Source organism: Sus scrofa, chromosome 11 (genome assembly GCF_054392235.1).
Source record: "Sus scrofa isolate SSC_HxYL_T2T_F1_AM1 chromosome 11, Sscrofa_HxYL_maternal_Yorkshire_Landrace_v2.0, whole genome shotgun sequence".
NCBI lineage: Eukaryota > Metazoa > Chordata > Mammalia > Artiodactyla > Suidae > Sus > Sus scrofa.
The window spans coordinates 83,120,700-83,142,052 of record NC_139393.1 but is presented as its reverse complement, the minus strand read 5'-3'; the positions used below and the strand labels follow the sequence as shown (position 1 = coordinate 83,142,052).

Sequence of the window (21,353 nt, the reverse complement as noted above, 5' to 3'; positions counted from 1 at the left end):
CACCCACAAGGTTCAGGGCTCAAATGTCCCCTCTCCATCCGGCTATTAAGACTCTCTCCTCCTTTCTTCTTTCCCCTCCAGCATCTCTCTTTAGTTGGCGTATTGTATATGCCATCCCTTTACATGTTTTTTCCTTGCTCCTCCCTAGTAGAATGTAAGCTCCAGGAAGCAGGGACTTTTGCTCCCTTTGTTCACCGCTGAGCTGCTCAGTACAGAACAGGAAGTACCCAGCTATTTACTGAATGAATAAGAACACAGTCTTCCTTACTCATCAATTGGGAAAATGGAAAGAAGACTGGACATGCAGCATGAAACAATGCACAATGGCATTTAGTTTCAGAATTAAAATAAATCTTTCTTTGGAGCTTGTTAGCAGGAACATAGTTCTACAGTCATTACAATTTTTATGATGATGAATTTCACACACATTTATTTGAAAGCAAATTATTTCTACGGATGGATGGTGGGCTGGCTATAACATGGTGGCAATGAGGCTACTCATATTTACTTAATCCATTAATCAAGTTTCACGGTGGTTACACTAACACTGCTTTGCTTTGTGTGGTCTTCGCCATGGTTCTACAATGCAAAATAATGTAAAATGTCTTTTTTCTTCACTGTGCAGCACCTAGAACATCACAGTTAATAAATATTTTCTGAATGTATTAATTAATAAATGGTAATTTCCTTGAAGGCAGGCATCAAGGTAAAAAATAGTTGGTGACCAATAAATATTAGTTAAAGGAATAAAGACAGTGACCAATAAATGAAGGTCACTGAGCAACAGTAACTAGCGAATATTTCACTTTGCAGACGAGGCTGGATTATTCTATGGTATGAGAAATAGGGCACTGCAGAACCATGAAAATGTTAGGAATCTGAAAATGATCCATTTAACTCTATGTTTATGCATGAAATAAAACCAGCTTCTATCTCTCCATTCTGCCTGGTAAAGAAAAGCGACATCGTTGGACACTGAGAGCACGGGTGGGCTGTAGCAGGCAGTTCTAAGAACACGTAAAAGAAGCAGGATGAGGAATTCTTGCATATCTTAGAAGATGGATGTGGTCGTGAGACAGTTCTTATTAGATATAACATGAGTTAATAATGGCAGCATTAAATTCAGCCTGACTTCCAAAAATTGGCCTGCCATCCTTTCACTCATTTATTTATGTATTCAGCAAGGATATACACACTGGGTCTCTGTAAAGCACTGGCACTGTTTTAACAAATCGCCATGTTACTTCTGTGACTTGCCGGAAGCCAATAATTAAGTTGATGCTTAACTTGCGGCTCCCTAATGAACACCACTGATGTAAGCTAGATAAAGAATTAATGAATATAAATCAAACTGTTCCAAGCAGAAGAGATATTTATTATAAAGGCAACTGGCCGTTACTAAAATTGAATTATTGCCATGGGATCAAACAGGAGTTACAGAAACTATAACAGATGAGAACAAAGGGAGAAGTAAATCATATTTAAACAAGCACAATATACATGCCGCGGTGAAAGATCAAGGGACTCAGGTCACTTGCTGATGATCCCAGCAGCAAGTGGGGGAAGAGGCCAAAGAATAGGGGACTATAATGAAAGCACCAGAAAGGGAGTGTGGAGAAGTCTCCGCATGAAAATGGAGCTATCACTGAGTGTGACAACGACGCGAGGGTGTCTCCGGTCAGGACACTAACTTCCTCAAATTCTTATTTTTTTTAAAGCATGTATTGTGGGAAATGGGATGGGTGTCAGTGTTAATTAATTTTCCTTGGAAGATACTGTTTAACCTCAACAGGAACGAGGCTCATGTATGTTTTCTCAATTGTGCAAAGAGGCACAGGGACTCAAGGAAGTGGCCACTATTTGTCTAATCACTTCCATGATTGTAGGGTACCTTGCATGTTGACATGCCCGCTTCCAGTCCGCATGGTCTGCCCCGATTCCAGCTCCAGTTACAAACACGCCTCATTCTGCCCTCGGGGTGGTCCAAGTGACTTGCTACCTGTAGCCCATAGCGCTATTTCTGATATCCATGCTCATCGGATGATAGCCTCCATATGCAGAAGGTCATCTGCACGTAGTTACAGCCTCCACTCCTTGAAATCATGATCCTGCCATGTACAGAGCCCTTCTCTTCACTGCCCCTGCATTGTTAAATTGTAAATATCATAGGAGATAACTAGCTCTGGACTCATCTCTAAAGAAGGTAGATTCTGGAGTTCCCTGGTGGCTCAGCTGGTTAAGGATCCAATGGTGTTATTGCTATGGCCCTGGTTACTGCTGTGGCATGGATTTGGTCTCTGGCCTGGGAACTTCCATTTGCTGTGGGCACAGCCAAAAGAAAAAAGAAAAGTAGATTCTCTTATCCTGTTCCATCAGAAATAAGAAATTGAGATATTTTAAGATGAAAGAAGGAAATTTGGGCTGGCAGTGAACTCAAGAAGGGGAAAACTTCATCCAGCAATGATAGTGAGGAAATGGAAGGAGGATTTTAAAAATTCAAGTACAACCACATGAATGTTGGTTTCCAAGAAGAAATATGGCCATTTTTCATGCAGAAAACAAAAGCAGAGAGTCTATTTTGGAAAAGGCTTGGTGTAATTACTCATAATTAGAGAAAATAAATGGAGACGGGGCTTGAAAAAGTTACTGAATCTCTCAACTCATGTTCAGAAAAATAATAAATTGAAACACTGGAAAACCACAAAAGCTATGAGCCTAACTTTTTTTTTTCTCATTCTCATATAATTTAGCCATCAAATATGTGGTAATTTGTTAAGACAGGCAGCAAGATCTAGGAGGAAAGGACAGACTTTGGCCAGTGATCTTGAGTTCAAATCTTTAGTTTGTTTTTTGGCCTAATTTCTTAAAATCTTTGTTAGACATAACTCATCAGAAAAAGAGTCCCAATTCTAAAATATTACACTAGGTGTGAGGATCCAGATCAAGATCTCAGCCATAACTGAAGACAATGGCAACAAATGACTCCAACAATTTTCATTCTTAAAGTTTTCACTATCAGGTAAACAAGTGCCGTGGACGCTTCTCTACCACACACAAACCAGAGAAGATTTAACATAAGCCATATCTCCCTATTATCCTATTCCAGGTTTGGCTAAAAATTAGGAGAATTAATTAAAAGGCAAAACAGCAATTATCAAACTGTTATAATTAGGACTGACATGTGTCATATCAAATCATATAATCTCTAAGGAAAAGGCACGAGGAACAGCACCCGGCCTATCATCTACACAACTTGTTTTATGAACCATGTGGTGACCCGCCACTTCCGTCTCTAATATCTTATAACTCCAGGCAAATACCGTGATGACATACACACACATTTTTTTCTCAATGACATACTGTAAAATAGTATTAGTTAAATATGTAGACTTTTTATGCCATTCAACCTTCACAAGGTAATAAACAGAATTGCTTTACTTACTAACACAAGCAGCAGGACGATATCAGGGTTATCACATGCACAGGCGATGTGCATTGGTGTCCAGAAGTCCTCATCCTGCTGGTTGACATTGGCCCCTCTGTCAATCAGGATCTCTGCAATGAAGACATTGTCGTACCGAGCACACTGGGGAAAAAGAAATAAAAGAAAACATGCCGTTACAACAAACCGTGACAAGGTTTATCCCAAACTTCCTTTCCATAGACAGAAAATGTCAATACCAATTTGGAAGCTGAGGCATGGAGCTACACTGGGGAAGAATGTGTTCTTGTTCCTCAACTGACCCATAAGGAAAGCAGCATATGTACGACTGAACAGAAAACTGTGTCCACAGACAGTGGAAAGAAAAACAGAGAAGATATTATAGAAGACAAGATAAGTGACCCGAAGGCAGTAACATAAGTTATACAAAATGAAACGCAGAGAGAAAAATGACTAAATAAAGGAACACAGCATCAGTGAGCTGTGGGAAAAAAAATCAAACCAATCGATACCCCATTAGATGGACAGTGCTGGAAACGAGGACTACCAGGATAAAGCCATGTTTTTGTCATTATTTGATTACCTTGAAAATTAGTTACTAGAAGAGAGACCAATTGTAAAAATCAGGCAAATAATTTGAACTGAAATTTCACCAAAAAAGCAAAAAAAAAAAAAACAAAATATATCTGAGTAATATTCCACTGTATAGAATGTAATTTTGGAAAAAAAAAAACAAGCAGGAAGCATAACTCTCTCAGACTTCAGGCACTATTACAAAGCCACAATCATCAAGACAGTGTGGGACTGGTACCAAAACAGACAGACAGACCCATGAAACAGAACAGAGAACCCAGAAATAAACCCTGACACCTACGGTCAATCCATCTGGGACAAAGGAGGCAAGAACATAAAATGGGAAAAAGACCGTCTTTTCAGCAAGTATTGCTGGGAAACCTGGACGGCTGCGTGCAAATCAATGAAACCACAACACACCCTCACACCACGCACAAAAATAAACTCCAAGTGGCTCAAACACCTAAATATAAGACAAGACACCACCAAACTCCTGGAAGAGAACACAGCCAAAACATTCTCTGACATCAACCTTACAAAGGTTTTCTCAGGTCAGTCTCCCAAAGCAACAGAAATAAAAGCAAAAAGAAACCAATGGGACCTCATCAAACTGACAAGCTTTTGCACAGCAAAGGAAACCAAAAAGAACACAAAAAGACACCTCACAGAATGCGAGAAAATAGTTTCAAATGATGCAACAGACAAGCGCTTAATCTCTAAAATATACAAGCAACTCATACAACTCAACAGCTAAGAAGCCAACAACCCAACTGAAAAATAGGCAAAAGCCCTGAATAGATATTTCTCCAAGGAAGATACACAGATGGCCAACAAGCGCATGAAAAAATGCTCAACATCCCTGAGGATTAGAGAAATGCAAATCAAAACGACCTTGAGATACCACCTCCCACCAGTCACAATGGCCATCATTAATAAGTCCACAAATAACAAATGCTGGAGGGGGTGTGGAGAAAAGGGAACCCTCCTGCAATGTTTAGTCTGAATGTAAGCGGGTACAACCACTATGGAGAACAGTATGGAGGTACCTTAGAAATCTACACACAGAACTACCATATGATCCAGAAATCCCACTCTTGGGCATATATCCAGATAAAACTTTCCTTTAAAAAGACACATGCACCCCCACAAGTTCATGGCAGCACTATTCACAATAGCCAACACATGGAAACAACCCAAATGTCCAATGACGGATGACTGGATTAGGAAGATGTGGTATATATACATAGTGGAATACTACTCAGCCATAAAGAAGAACAAAAGAATGCCATTTGCAGCAACATGGATGGAACTAGAGACTCTCATCCTAAGTGAAGTAAGTCAGAAAGAGAAAGACAAATACCATGTGATATCACATATCTGGGATCTAATATACGGCACACGTGAACCTTTCCACAGAAAAGAAAATCATGGACTTGGAGAATAGATTCATGGTTGCCAAGAGGGAGGGGGAGGGAGTAGGGTGGATTGGGAGGGTGGGGTTAATAGATGCAAACTATTGCCTTTGGAATGGATTAGCAATGAGATCCTGCTGTGTAGCACTGGGAATTATGTCTAGTCACTTATGATGGAGCCTGATAATGGGAGAAAAAAGAATGTATACATGTATGTGCAACTGGGTCACCATGCTGTACAGTAGGAAAAAAAATGTATTGGGGAAATAACAATTAGAAAAAAGAATGTAATCTGCCATTTGCAAGCCACATGGATGGACTTGAAAAGCATTATGCTAAGTGTAATAAGTCAGAGACAAACAATAAGATATCACTTTTATGTGGAATCTAAGAAATATAAAAAAGCTAGTGAATATAACATAAAAGAAGCAGATTCCCAGACCTAGAGTATAAACTAGTGGTTACCAGAGGGAAGAGGGAAGGGGGGACGGCTATTTAGGAACAGGCGATTAGGAGGTACAAAATCTTAGGTAAAAAATAAGCTATAACGATACAGGGAATATAGCCAATATTTTATAATAACTATAAATAGACTGTAAATTTTAAAAAATTGTGAATCACTATACTATATACATGTAGCTTATATAATATTGTACAAGTATACTTCAATTTAACAAAATATGTATTAATTGTGGCTCACATTTATAACACAGTCATTGAAGAACTGTCATGTCTGTCTTCATTATCCGGCAGCCTCAAGAACGTACAATAAGGATAATGCAAATTCACGGTACAAGTTCCACATGGAGGAAGATGTGGGGGTGTCAGTGCTGGAATGCTCAGAAACATAGGAAGCTTGAGGACTAGCTTTAGTTTTGAACTAAGACAGTTGTGTATCTGATGAATCCACATCCCGAGTGTCACAATAAGAGATGGTCCCTCCCATCAAGGGCCGAGAGTGTGAACCAGGACCCCAGCCACACTCACTGCAGGTTTGGGTACAAAGACTGACAAGGTGAGGAGAATAAAAGCTCAATGCCTCCGCTGCAGAATTTGAGGCCCGGACCCAATTTCTTTTAGGAAATTCACATGCCAGCAATTTCTGTTTCACCCTCTGTCTTCTTGCCAGCTCAGAGCGTAATCAACAAGGATGCCACCTCCTCCTTCTGTGCCTGTCAAGATGCCATCAACCTGCACCGCAGGAATCCACATTTACAATTCAAAAAATACCCCAGGTTTGGCTTTTCAGTCTTTTACCAAAAAAGAGTTAATTAGGCACCATGTGGAAAGCAATACCCGCCCTCTCAAGTGATGTAAGTTTCGGATTCACATTTCAGCGGATTTTGAATAATAATTTGACAGCAATAAAGACCTCCTAATCACACGTGTCTGAAAAGATCGTGACGGCTGAACATTCCTGGTATAATGTTCGTACAATATTATTGCTACAGAGTAAATCTAACTCTCCCTAAAAAGAATGTTCTTCAAGCCAGCCAATCCTCCTCTCAATTCAGGTTATTCTTTGCTAGTTTCACCTATTTCTGGGGACACTTCACGGCACCAAAGAATGGCCGAGCCCCCCTCTGTCCCCCTCGGACACCATCAGTTGCCTCCGCCTGGAGCTGAGTGTCCCGACTCCTCCTGTCACCATCACCTCTCTCCCGAAGGACCAAGCGGGACTAGCTATATAATTTGAGGGACCCCAGGAAAATGAAAATGCGGGGCCCCTGATCCAAAAGTGAAGAATTCAGGAAGTCCCCTTGTGGCTCAGCTGGTTTAGAACCCAACGCTGTGTTCATGAGGATGCAGGTTCGATCCCTGGCCTCGCTCTGTAGGTTAAGGATCCGGCATTGCCCTGAGCTGCAGTGTAGGTCACAGATGCAGCTCGGATCTGGCGTTGCTGTGGCTGTGGTGTAGGCTGGCAGCTGCAGCTCTGATTCCACCCCTAACCTGGGAACTTTTGGATGCCCCAAGTGGGGCTGTAAAAAGAAAAAAAAAAATTAAATAAAATAAAAATTAAGAACACAAAGGTGATGCTAGCAGAGCATGGGACCAAGCACGGGCCCTCCTAAGCACAAGACACCTGTCCATACAGCCTGCCCTGAATTGTGAAGCCCCCCGACCAACCTGCCTCCCACGGCCCCACATTACTCTTCTTCCCACTGAACCTCTGCCACGGTCCATTTCAAGCAAGCGCTCCTCATCTGGAAACGTGCAGAGACGCTCAGCGGCAATCTGCCTCCCTGGAAACACCAGCCCCTCTGCAGCTTCTCCAGCACAGGTAAAATCACTCTCCCAAGGGCCCCGAACATGCTGGGTCATTTTCCGAGCTTCTCTTGCTTCTTGTGGAATCGCCGCATGTTAACCTTCGTGCTCTCCTTTCTAAACTTCACTGTCCTTTTACTCTTCCCACAGCCTGGTCCCTCCTGCCTTCACCAAAGGCTTAGGAACCACAGCCATGGTCTCTGCTCCAGGTTTTGGGGGTTTTGTTTGTTTTGCTTTTCAGGGCTGCACCTGTGGCATATGGAGGTTCCCAGACTAGGGGCCAAATAGGAGCTGCAGCTGCCAGCCTACACCACAGCCACAGCAACGCAGGATCCGACCAGCCTCTGTGACCTACACTGCAGCTCACGACAACGCCAGACCCTTAACCCACAGAGCAAAGCCAGGGATCAAACCCACATCCTCATGGATACTAGTCAGGTTGGTCACCACTGAGCAGGTTGATGACAGGAATTCCTGTGCTCCAGCTTTGAGCACCGCCAACCAATGAGGCATCAACTACACTGAGTCACCCACTCTGTAAGACAGGGTCTTCTAGAGCTTTCCCTCCAGGACTCGGGAGCCCTGGTCTACATTTTACCTCTGTTGCTCCCTCCTCACCCTCCTCTCCAGCTTGGCTCCAGTCTGAAATATTGAATTCTAATGTCCCAACCTATGACCAGCGTGTTCCATTCTGCCTCCTGAAACACACTCAGAGAAAGACGTGACCAACAGCCCGTCCCGTCAGACAGTCGCGGAATTGATTAGAGTTCACCAGCTCAGCGCCTCGCACTTTCTCTGCCAAGGTGTCCTTCCCCTCACTTTTAAGTTTCTAAACAAAGGTGATATTTCTCATCGTACAATCCCCATACACTGGGCATCACGGACTCAGCTGAAATGACTCTGAAAACCATAGAAACCAAATGACAAAGACAATTTTCAACTTCAAAGCTGTTGGCTTTTCCTGACATCTTATCATAAGGGGTATTTTACATGTTTTAGTTCTGGCTGGCTAAGAAGAATGTCTTAGAGAAGGACCCTGAAATCTACCCTCAGAAAATAAAAAATTCAATACACGCCGAATTCACACATCAAATACCACGGTTCATACCTGAAAGGTGTCCTTGGCCAGGTTTTGTTTTGTTTTTTAAACCAGAGTCAGAGCTACTGTAACATAAGTTTTCTCATCGACTCTATATTTGAAGTGCACGTTTCCTGTTTCCCTCCCCTGGGTTGATGACAAAGCCATTGGGACAGAAGTGATGAGCAAAGAGGCACAGGAACAACTACCAGCTTGATCCAGGTTCATTTATTGAGTGGGTACCATGTGCCAGGCATAGCTGTAATATCAAAAAATGCCTCTCTCTTCGCTAACCTGCGGAATCTAACAAAACAATGACACAGAACTTTCAAAACAGAAACAGACTCAAAGACGCTGCACTTGGAGTGGGGAAGCAACGAGATCCTGCCGTAGAGCACAGAGAACTACATCCAGCCACTTACGATGGAGCAAGATGGAGGATAACGTGAGAAAAAGAAAAAAATAGGAGTTCCCGTCGTGGCACAGCGGAAACGAATCAACTAGAAACCATGAGACTGCGGGTTCGATTCCTGGCCTTGCTATGTGGGTTAAGGATCCGGCGTTGCCATGAGCTGTGGTGTAGGTCACCGATGCAGCTTGGATCTGGTGTTGCTGTGGCTGTGGCGTAGGCTGGTGGCTACAGCTCTGATTCGACCCCTAGTCTGGGAACCTCCATATGCCGCTATGTGGCCCTAAAAAGACAAAAAGACAATATATATATATGTATCACTGGGTCACTTTGCTGTACAGTAGAAATTGACAGAACACCGTAAATCGACTATAATGGAAAAAATAAAAATCATAAAATAAAAAAGTAAGATTTGGAAACCAAATTTATGGTTACCACAGGGGAAACAGAGGGGCAACAGGGAGAAATTACAGGCTGGGAACGTGGCATATACACCCCATTCTACATCAAATAGGTAGGTAACAAGAGCCTACCGTATAGCACAGAGTTCTCTACCTAATAACGTGTGATAACCTAGACAGGGAAAGAACCTGAAAAGGCATGGGTATAGGTATAACTGATTTACTTGGCTGTACACCTGAAATCAACACAACTTTCTAAGTCAATGATACTCCAATGAAATTTTTTTTTCATTTTAAAAATTTAAAAAAAAATGACGTATCTCAGAACCAACTGGCAGTTCTGGGTGGAAGAGAAGCAGAACAGTTGGCACCATCAATCTTAATTAGCATCGTCCAAGTTCTTGCCCTGTGTCTCCGGGTTCTCTCCATGGTTTAAAAACATTCCTATGACCAGAGAAATAGAGTGAGAGACAGAGAGCGAGAAAGACAAGAAAAAGGAAGAAAAGCAGATAGAGACAGAGAGGCGAGAGACAGATACAGAAAGACAGAGACAGAGATGGCAACAGAGAGATTATTTCAGCATCGAAATGAGCTTAAACCTATTGCACTTTCCAAAACGTTGACGTCCCTCGGGAACTTCCGTGGGGTCCTTTGTGGTCCGTGCCAATCCCGCCAGTGCTCGGATCTGTGCAACGTCGCTCCTGCTTCTCTGCCACCCTTGAAGGTCCTACTCACTGCAGTGTCGTCTTGAATGTCTCTCTTACCATCTTCGCGCTTCATGCATCTCCTGTCTAGTAAGTACTCATGGTGCAGACGCCCTTGCCGTAGATAAGCTGCTCTGAACACTCGAGGTTGAATTACAGTTATTATTCCCGCCTGCCCGCCAAACAGCCCTGGCCTCCAGCCCGTGGCACTGGACTCTAGTTATGAGACAGGTCATTGTGCGAGAGATTCAGATGGGCCGCTGATGCACCCCCCGGAGTTTTAACCTCCTGATAAAAAAACACAACAGTTATCCTCTGAAGTGGATGCAAACTCTGCTCCCCCAGCAGCAGCGCTGGGGGCCTCGCTGTGAAAGGCAGCCACTAGGTTGGGTGACACGGTGTTCCAGGCACTGTGCTGGGCGGTGTGCACGGAAAGAACGAGGGTGGGGTCCCACCCTTGGGAACTAGACGGTACAGTGACAGTTCAATGACACTGAGGGCACACATTCTGCAGAGTCTCGGCGCAGGGGTCCCAAGCCTGGTGAGAACTGGACAGTTAGGTGTGAGGACGCAAGGATCGGGTGGTGGGCGTGAGACCCTCAAACCCTCTGATGAAGCCCGCACCCACCAGGCCCTCCCATGGTCCCAGCATACGCTCAGCCAGAGGGCTGCTGTTATGGGCTGGATGCTCCTAATCAGCAGCCCACATGCCAGAGGGTCATGCACACAAAGGAGAGACAAGGTGGGGTGTCCTGTGAGCCCTGGAGCCATCGCAGAGGGGCAGCCCAGAGTAGGAAACAGCAGGAAAAATACTGAGGAGCAATGAAAACAGCCATTTGGGGATTACATGCGATCTGTCATATCGAGAGAGTCAAATAAATGATTAGAACCATTTTAGGAAAGCCATTCATTTTGGGGGGTTGGTTTTTTGTTTTTTGAGGTTTTTGGGGCTTTTTGTTTTGTTTTGTTTTAGCCATACCCGTGGCATACAGAAGTTCCTGGGCCAGGGACTGAATCTGAGCCATAGCTTCCACCCATACCCAGTACAGAAACAACGCCAGGTCCTTAACCCACTGTGCCATAGTGGGAACTCCTCGGGAAAGCCTTTCTGAGTGGGTAAGTTTCAGGCTGCCCTAAGGGAGAACCCTTCTTCATTTCTCCAGTTCTCCTAGAAAGGTCCGTACCAGTGATCTCAGGGCTGGTTGACTGAACCTTTTCCTGGAGGGGCACGGAGTTCTCAGAAGTCTGTGCCTATTTGCCTTCTCCCTGTAAGCAAAGGTTCTGATTCTTTACAAGTTTGATTTCCTTTGTCGCAGAGATAAAACAAAGCTAAACAGAATAAAAACATCACCAGGAACTTCCCTTGAGATTTTTTTATAAGGGATGTTGAACGAACCAGTTGTGTGTGGTCTATTTACTCAAAAATGGAAAACTCGCTCCCTTCAGTTTCTGGCGGCGGCCAAGGAGCTCCAAAACTTGCTCTTCGGTGACTTTTTTACCCCCTCAGTCACGCACGGGGGCCATCACAATAAAGAATTTCACCAAGGCAACAGAGTTCATCCAGGATCCGGCCAGGTAACTGTACTAACACCCCGCGCCCTGGCCTCCAACTTCCCAGGGACGGACGCCACGATGCTCATGCACCAAAGCGATGCTGGATTTTAAAAAGCATGGGCCAGTCAGGAATCGGCCTCTGAAATCATCCTTGGAAAGATTTAAAGGGGCCGTGGTTCACAGTCGATGGCAACTCTGTTTCCCATCCCAGGGCTTAGCAGCATCCTGCAACCTCGCCAGGCGTCAGGGTGGTCCAGCTCTCTCTCTCTCTCCCCCAATGAGGCCCTCCTTCTGCTTCCATCCTGCCTCTGCATTCATCTTTTTGCTTTCTGTTGCACTGTCCTGAATGGCTATCTCCCATTCCACTGCCCCCAAGAAACTCTCCAGGTACGGCCCCTGAAGAAGGCCTACTCTCTCCTGCTAGGATTCATTTTCTCGCCTGAAGGGACCCCTGCAGGCTTTACCCTTTCTTTGCTGGGAGAGCAAAGGTGGTGGGGTTACACGGTCGATGCCCAGCGGCTCTGACTTGGGCAAAGTGTGGACAACTTCCATGCGTCAACTTTTTTTTGTCCTTAATATCTAGACAGTTTCTAAAATAAGATATGCCTTTAAATATTGTCTCCAGACTCCTAATAGCCGCCTCTTTTTAAAGTATAATATTTTCTGCTTGATGTTAAAAAGGCTGTTGAAGTGCCGTTACTGTAGAAACCTGCTAATTATCTCTGCTTCTTACAGCTCCTGAGACTTTAGAGAAACTTAGAGGAAAACTCAAAGAGCCCCAGATTTTCTTATAAGAGTAGGAAAGTAATTAAAACATTTAGAATTTAAACTTCTAAACAAAACATAGCCCTTCATACATTTTGATTCATTTGTTATGACATGAAACATACATGATTAATTAAAATGTTTAAGCAATATGTCGGGAGCTCCCATCGTGGCTCAGTGGTTAATGAACCCATGAACTAGTATCCATGAGGACATGGGTTCGATCCCTGGCCTTGCTCAGTGGGTTAAGGATCTGGCATTGCTGTGGCTGTGGTGGAGGCCGGCAGATGCAGCTCCGATTCGACCCTTAGCCTGGGAACTTCCATATGCCAGGGGTGTGGCCCTAAAAAGACCCGCCCCCCCCCAAAAAAAAAGTTTAAGCGATACGTACAATGAGAGGGTGAAAAAGACCTCGCCCCTCCCCCCAAGCTGAGTCACTGCTAAGAACCTCTTGTGTAGCCTTCAAGATTTTCTCTGCTCTTGAAAAAGATGCCCTGTCCCCATCTATCTGTCTGAGTGTAGCATATTTACGATTCTCTGATGGGCTTTGGACCTTTGGCCATATGTCTTGGACACAGTCGCATAACCACTGAAGCTAAATGTTTGCATCAGTGACATGGAATTCCACCCCTCCGATGCCTGATTTGTTTTAAAATGAGACTTCACCAGGTAAGAGAAAGATTTCCTCCTTCTGATGCATTTCACAGAAGCTTCACCATGGGTTCCTGCTGTCACAGGACCCAAAGAATCTGCACTTTATACTCCACTCAAGGTTTCCTTCCAATGAAGAGCTCCTTCTCAATAGCTTATGTGCTAAAGGTCCTATAACTTAAAACTCGGGACAGCATTTTGGCAAAGTCTGTTTTCCACTTCATAAATAGCACCATTGCACCCAAAGAGGTAAGTCTGAGGTTTTTTTCTCTTTTTCCCTCATGAGACTAAATCTCAGATACTGTTACCTATTGTCTTTATTTCCCTCTGTCTGTCTCAGGACCCGACACCTGCCATAGGTTTGTTTCATGAATTCTTTAATGAGGGTTGGTAAACAGGCAAACACAGACTTATTGTTGAAAGTGTACTAAAAGACATGATAAAACTGTATATGATAAAGGAGTTCTCTTGCGGCACAGTGGGTTCAGGATCCAGTGTTGTCACTGCAGCAGCTCAGGTCACTGCTGTGGCACAGGTTCAATCCCTGGTCTGGGCACTTCTACTTATGGCAGGCATGGGCAAAAAAAAAAAAATTAAAACCTGTTTCTTAATTGTCTCTCTTTAATACCTTGCTAACAGATATCTTCCAGAAACTTCCACTTAGAGCCAGGTACTCAATGAATAATAATTGAGTTAAATCAACAACATTCTGGGAAACCTCAGCAACTTCCACAGCTTATTCTTGATGCTCCACAAACACAGGGTGCCTTTTTCTCAAAGACGTTGGTTTAAGAATATGTAATTAGAGCTTCGGTGCTGATAACGCCTCAGGCTTCATAACGCAGGGTGTCCACAGGGTGGGGAGAACATGAGCTGCTCGAACTTGACATTCGAGAGGGCGAAACTGCCTTCTTCGGTACCTAAGGCATTTTGAAACCTGTAATTTTTGTCTCTCTGGCAACCTGCAATTTTTTATTTGCTTTTATTTACTCAGTAACTGCAGGAAAAGCAGGCTCAGCACGGAGCCCACATTCCTTCGGCCCCCCTTAGGAGGTTTTCTTACACGAACCCCAGTTCAAAGCGCCCCATCTGAGCTCCCAACCAAGGGGTCTGACGGTAGAAACGCACTACATGTGCACTGGATCCGGAGCTAACGAAGTGCCTCCCATCATTCTGATCAGCTTCATCTTCTCACTTCATCTTTCTTCTGACTTTGTATATTCTGTTACCTGGGCCTTCTCATTAGGCAAAGAGATCCTATGTGCTTACACTTCATCCACCCACCCACCCACCCATCCAGCCAGCCAGCCATTTCTCCTGTACTCAGTATCTACTCTGAGTCTACAGGCTGAGGCTATAGAAGCATCCGAGACATCACAGTTTTTGAAAATTCAATCCAGCAGAGAGAAAAGGCAATCCTCCTTTAATTACAACACATTTTGACAAGCTCAACAGCAGAAATAAGAGTCACGTGTTATGAGACCTTGGATAGAAAAGTAATTCAGTCTGACCAGGAGGGGGAGAAAAGGCACCAGAACTGACCCCTGCAGGTGGCCGAGGGGTCTCATTATATTTCTCTTTCTCTATCACCTGCTTATCCCTCTTTCAGACTGGCTATAATTGGCATATTTTTCTCTCTCTCCCGCAGAAAACTAAACTCCACATAGACTGTGATTTGCATCTTTGCACCCCTAATATCTATCATAGTATCAGATAAGAATTAACTAAGTAGTTAATGTGTTAATGTGCCAATAAAGCTACTGAGCACCTACTAAGTGCCAGGCACTCCCCTGAGCACAGCAGACATAACAGTTATGAAATACACCATGTCCTAGCCTTCATGAGCACAACACAATCATATAAGCCTCCGACCTGCTGGGTGGCCACCGTGTTATATGGAATGAAATCCACAACCAGACAAAAGCTGAGCTGAGGGTGGAGAGGTGCGGATGGGCTCCCACGTCCTGGGCAAGCCCAGCGAGGCTGCTGTGTTAAATAATTTTGAGCAGAGATGCAAAGCATGCCACGGAGTGCGCCATGTGGATTTTGGCGGAGGAATGTTCCAGAATGTTCCAGTGGGCGTAACTGTATGAGTACTTGGCAGGGGAAGGGTGGATGCATAAATGGAGCAGCTAGAGCAGGGGGAGGTCACCGGAGAGGAGGCCTGGAGGGTGGGCACAACTGGCGTGGCCTTGGGCACGACTCTGGATTTTTCCCCGAGTAAGAAGGGACCTTTCTGGGGCATTTGAACAGAGAAGCGACGTGATCTGGTTGCAGTGGGGGAAACGGAATGTACAGGAGGCGGGGGGGGGGGGTCCAGGAAGGTGTGTGAGGAAGCCCCAGATCCAGGGAAGAAAGACGGCGACCTCCTGGCTGGAGCTCAGAGGTCAAGAGAGCAACCTCGGCGTTGTGGACGGGGAGGGTGGGCTTTCTGTGCTCAGGAACGTTGGCCATGGCACGTCTATGAAGAAGCGGTGGGCCTTCTCTCCATTTCTCTCTCATTCTGTCAAACACACACCTGCCCACGCACAGAGTAAGAACACACCGCATTCTTGGTAACATCAACCATGCATTGACATGATTTGTCCAAAGAAAAGGTCTGTCTTCCACTAGTCAAATGACAACGATTTGTCCTTGGAAAACTTAATCGCCCTGTAGGTGACACTGGGGAATTTCCGTGGAAGGACTGCAGTATTCACCGTTAGAAGGTCAGAGTTCAAGCTTCCTCTCTACTGCTCTGTGAGCTTAATTCTACCATTTCTCAGCTTTGTACCAAGCTAAGCACGTAGGCCTCTGCCCACCTCCACAGAGCTATTAAAGTTAATTTACATGAAAGCGCATGATAAGTAACACACAGTGCACATATTGACCGATAACTAACACACCAAAGGCACTTGAAGGCTTAAAAGTCACTTTCCTTCTATTGGAGCATCTCTAGGCATGCTCTCATACCCTGTTCATCAGAACAAGTGCTTGGCGTACAGTAGCGCAGACAATGTTCCCATCTCACAGATGGGAAAAAATGGGCCTTGGTGTGCTTAAAAGTCACCACGAGCTTAACGGAAGGAGTACATGTCCCTGTGTTTATGTGTGAGGAAAAAGAGCAAAAGCAGCTGGCCCACCTTCCAGATCCTCTTCCAACTGCACCCCACGAAAAGAAGGAGGGGACCGGCCCAGTCTCCTTGAGAGCCTGCTGATTACAGGACCTCCTGGTTGTAAGACCAGCAATATTGACCAAGAGGAGAAACTTTCTCTGGGGAAAGCTGTTAGCAACATGACCTTAGTCTAGGACTACTTGTCACAACAAACCTGGGACCCAGGACTGATGAGCTATATGGCTCCTTGAAAATGTCCCGTAAGCCCTGTAATGATCTGAGGATAAAACAGAGAGGTGTCATAACCAAATCACACCTGAGAAGGAAAGGGGAATGCAGAAATCTCTGTTTCCATCTCAATCAATGCTGAAGAGAAATGGCTTACATGAACGCTTTCCCATTAATATTCTGAGTTATGTTTCTACTGTGCTGAGCGCACAATGTCATGGCTACACCCTGGGTGCCTCCAGCCTTTGACAGACACAAGTTTCTCTCATTGGCAGTGATTCACAACCTTGGCCGTAACTTAGAACCTCCTGGGGGAGCTCTGGCCCACCCCAATGTCCAAGCTACCTTCCAGAACAACTACGTCAGAACCTCCAGGCTGGGCTGGTGCTGGAAGGCACATGTTGGTATTTGATAGCTTTGGGGTGATCGCAGGGGACAGTCAAGGTCAAGATTGTTACTGGGTTGGGGAGCTCTGTCTGATCACACACGACCTCCTTTAATGAGGTTCACTATATCGTGAAGAAACAGAGATGTTTTAAATCTTGGTGGATAATTCTAAATTAGATTTTTATGTTATATTAATGCTGACATTTTTCAAAGTCAAGTTTCAACCTTTAAATTAGTCCGAAAGACTACTACGTTGAGTAATTACTGACTAATCCTTTTACTTCATTTTTGCCTTTAACTGAACCCGCAAAAACCTCTTGCATGTGAAACTGTTATATGCATACGTTTATACGGTTATTTATTTGTTTATTCCCTTAATCATTCCCTGCATGTTTCCAAAAGGAGGTAGTAAAGTTATTCACATTTATATGATCCGGGCCACAAGTGGCGAATAGTGGAACAATATTGCAATCGAGCTCACTGGAACAATACAGACAACTTGCAGAAAAAAAAGAAAGGATGACTGCCTCATCCTCTAGAATTGATGCACTATTGTCTTGCTTGTTTGTTGAATCCAGTCACGTTCAAAAGCATCTTCTTGAGAGCAGAGATTCAAACTCCATTGGCTAAGGATTATTTACAAACTGTAATGCAAGTTAACTAACAATTATCAATGCATCATTATCCAAGCCTGTTCATTTCAAACGCATCACGGTCTGACCATCATCTGTCCGATGTGCACTTTGCGACCGAGTCTGGAACCCCTCACTGGTCCTCCTTCCCCTTGGTGTCACCCACGCTCAGCCAGTCACCCCAGGTCTTACCAGATGGAGCAGGGACTGTCCTGAAGACACCAGCAAGTGAGGGTCTGCCGCCTCCTTCAGGAGCCGCAGTGCTGGAAGAAAGAGAGGAGAATGGAGTTACAGCAAGTCTTTCTTCCATATCCTGAACCAAAAGGTATAGCTTTTCATGAATACCTCACTCTCAAATAGCCGTGAGAGCTCAAACAGACGCACTAATCACCATCTGACCTCATTTTGTGCATTACGACTGGCCGTCTCTCTCTTCACCTTGAAACTCATTCCTAGATTTGTCAAGGCCATGGCCCATTACAGCCAGGCAAATTATTCAGAAAGGGGAACACACTTTTACAATTTAATATTTCAAAGGGCCTGGCTCATGCATCCTTGGTAGAGTAAAAATAAATACATAAAAAGAGAGAAGGGACGTCACTTGGTTCCTGTGTGCTTGAGTTCACCTACATTTTATTTTTTTTTTAAACTCATTAGGACCCATTGACTTTAAACAATAAGCATTTACACTTTGCACATTCAAATTCCCTTCACGCCATTACCCCTTGGCCCTGCTTCCATCATTCTCCCAAAGCCATTTATACCTAAATTAGTAATGTCAAGTAGATCAAAACAGATGCCACTCAGCAGAATAAATGCACAGCTGGAAAGTGACCTGCGTTTCCATCTGAACAGCAAAGGGGGACCGGGTAAGACATGAAATGACACAGGCCTTGGGAGACTGTGTCCACGCTCTGCCACTTGCTGTGAACTCCCTGAGGCCCAGCTATTCCCCAAAATGCGATCCCAGTTTCCACACTTACTAAAAGTTAATAAATCAGAGTTTCCATAAAAAGCCAGCGGTGCTTTTTCCACAGACATAGAACAAACCCAACAGCGACTCTTTAATTCCACTATTATACAGAACTGTACAAAATGACTCAAACTCACACCTGCCTGAGCATGTTATCTTTCCATTAACTTTCGCCATAATCTGGAAAGTTACCTGAATGTATCTTCTTTTCTAGGTCACCCCAAATCTTTTATATGTTTCAATATCTAGTTGGTTACCATCTGCCCCAACTCTAACCATATGTCACAGAAGGCAGACATAGTCACTCCTGGCCAGATTTCTCTCTGAGAAGGCCATCTCTTGCGTGGTGTGTGAGTGGGTATGAAGAGGAGACAGATCAGCTCTCTCCTGCAACACCGGGGGGTAACATGTGCAAGCAGAGACAACCCAGCCCAGTGAGTTGCCCATATGCCTTTCCTGAAATTGGAGCACCCTTTGTCCAAATCCCTCTCCTCAAGGAAGTCAGATGCACTCCTGTCTCTCTCTGACCAACAGCACTACTTCCCCTGATTCTTTGATCTTACAACCTGTTCGCTCCAGTCCTCTTACACAAAGAAGGTCCTACGTAGAAGCATGCCCACATCTGTTCATTTACCCAATGGCTTTCCCTTGATGATGTGCTTTTTTCATTTAAGCATGCAACTTAGATGTTCATAATATGAGTAGTTTGTCTTAAAAAAAAATATTTTAAAGAATTTCTCAAAGGTGTAGATCTTTTGGGATCATTTGTAATCCAGAATCATGTGGCTCATTCATTTGCAGACTCAGGTGTCTCTCTCATCAGCCATGAGGAGAAAAGGTCCAGAAAGGTGAGAACTCTGCCTGTCTTTTCTTCCCTGTGTTCCTAAGAACCACTCTGTTGCTCTGTGTAGATGCTCTTCTTTGCTCCCTTTCTTGGCCTCTCTGTACGTACTGATAGTAAATGGATGCACGTCCCGTTCCCTCACACACTTTCTACCCTTAATTTTAAAAAGTCTGCTCATGACAACAAAACGTTCATTAACTATGTTTACCAATGAGTTTCTCAGAAGAAAAATAGCATGTTTACCCTAATATTTATATGTTTAGCAAATGAAATTATTCAAAGTAGTGACTATTTGGTGTTCTGTAGTCTTTTTAACAAAGAACTTGTACTAGTGTGCTCATATTATACATAGTGAGGAATGGAACATTATACAAGTTAAAATGTGAGTAAAATGCTGTCAGATTTCGACACAGGATATACTACGCCCTTGTGGGGTGAGCCCCAAGTAATATAAATCATGGATGCGCTGGCCTTGGGGTTAGACAGATTTAACTATGAGGCCAAGCCCCACTAGAAAATATACTGGACTTCTCTCTATGCCTTAGTTTTCTGTCAGTAAAATAATCAACAATCATTGGACTCACGTCATGAGGGTATAGTGAGAATTAAAGGAACAACACAGATAGCGCAGTAACCATGCCTTCTGGTGCTGCATGAGGGTCACTAAATGATTTCTATTAGTATAATTACAATAAATCACAAACCTCTTAAACGATACCACTGAACATGGGTCTTAAGATTTATTCTACATTCTCTCAAAGTCCTCTGATTATAAATGTTGAATTTAAGTGTAGGACATAATTTAGCAATATTCATTGAAGGATGAGTGTACAAGTTATCAGGTAGGAAAAAGAGGGTGAAGAGGAGACTGTAGGAGATGATAGAAAAATGATAGCAAGGGGCTGAAGAGTCCCTTAGAAGCAGAAGATTGTGTATGACTTGGAGGAATCTGTTGTGGAGGGTATTTTACATCACACTACAGAATTCAGACATTATTTTGCGGCCAATGAAGAGGATCACAGGATTTTATGCAAAGAAGCAAGATCCTGTAGATAAGTGCTATGGACAGAATGTGTGTCCTCCCCTCCCCCCACCCCAAGCCAGTTCACATGTTGAAGCCTAATCCCCAAGGTGATGGTATCAGGAAGAGAAGAACGAAACAGCCATAATGGGATCAGTGCCCTCATAAGGGGATGAAGAGACTAGAGCTCTCTCTGCAAGATGAGGACACAAGGAGAAAAAGGTCATCAATACACCAGGAAGCTGGACATCACTAAGAGCCAGACCTGCTGGTGCCTTGACCCTGGAATTCCCAGGCTCTAGAACTCGGAAGAAGTATTAGGAGAAATAAATATTTTTAAGCCACCCAGGTTCTGGAGTATTTATTGCAGCAGCCTGAGCAGACAGAGACAGTGGGAGAAGGCAGAACAGGGCTGGACAGGGTCTCTTGCTCCCACTTGAGGTTCAAACCCTGAATGAAGGTACAGGCTCAGGTGAGGGGGTGAATCCCTGCAGTGAGGGTTTATGGCTCTGTTGCAGAGGATGCAGAATGGACAGACCAACCTGGGACACAATGGGAGTTGGAGCCACTGTCCCAGAAAGCGGGGTCTCCAACAACACTGACAGCTAAGGTGGGGCTGAGGCATCAGGTCTAGGGAGCCATTTACAAAGTGTAGGATGTGGATGGGTCATCTCCACAGGAGCAGGTGGGTCACAGCGGTGTGCTGGTGAACCCTCATGCACGGGTGGAGATGGAGATGTCTAGATGGTGGATAGTGGATGCATGGATGGATGGATGGATGGATGGAGATGCGTTTAAGAATTTACCGCACAATTAACTGATGTGAAGGCTAGGCAGCCCACAATTTGTTGTAAATTCCATAGAGTCAATTGATTTTCAGACAATAACTGTGATTTTCATTGAACTCTTGTATCCACAA

The 21,353-nt window shown here is 44.2% G+C and overlaps 1 protein-coding gene across 9 annotated transcripts in view; it reads right to left on the bottom strand.

Annotated features, from left to right (window-relative positions):
* The window catches only part of MYO16 (myosin XVI), a 539,824-nt gene that overhangs the window by 365,825 nt on the left and 152,646 nt on the right, over positions 1–21,353 (bottom strand). For all 9 annotated transcript variants that reach the window (XR_014819944.1, XR_014819945.1, XM_084982290.1 and 6 more), the window contains 2 exons: positions 17,789–17,859; positions 3,443–3,586 (listed from right to left, as the gene is read on the bottom strand). Coding sequence is in view for 7 of the 9 variants with exons in the window: in XM_084982290.1 (XP_084838416.1) it covers positions 3,443–3,586; positions 17,789–17,859 (215 nt within the window). In the remaining 2 variants the exon portion in view is untranslated. The remainder of the gene's footprint in view (positions 1–3,442; positions 3,587–17,788; positions 17,860–21,353) is intronic.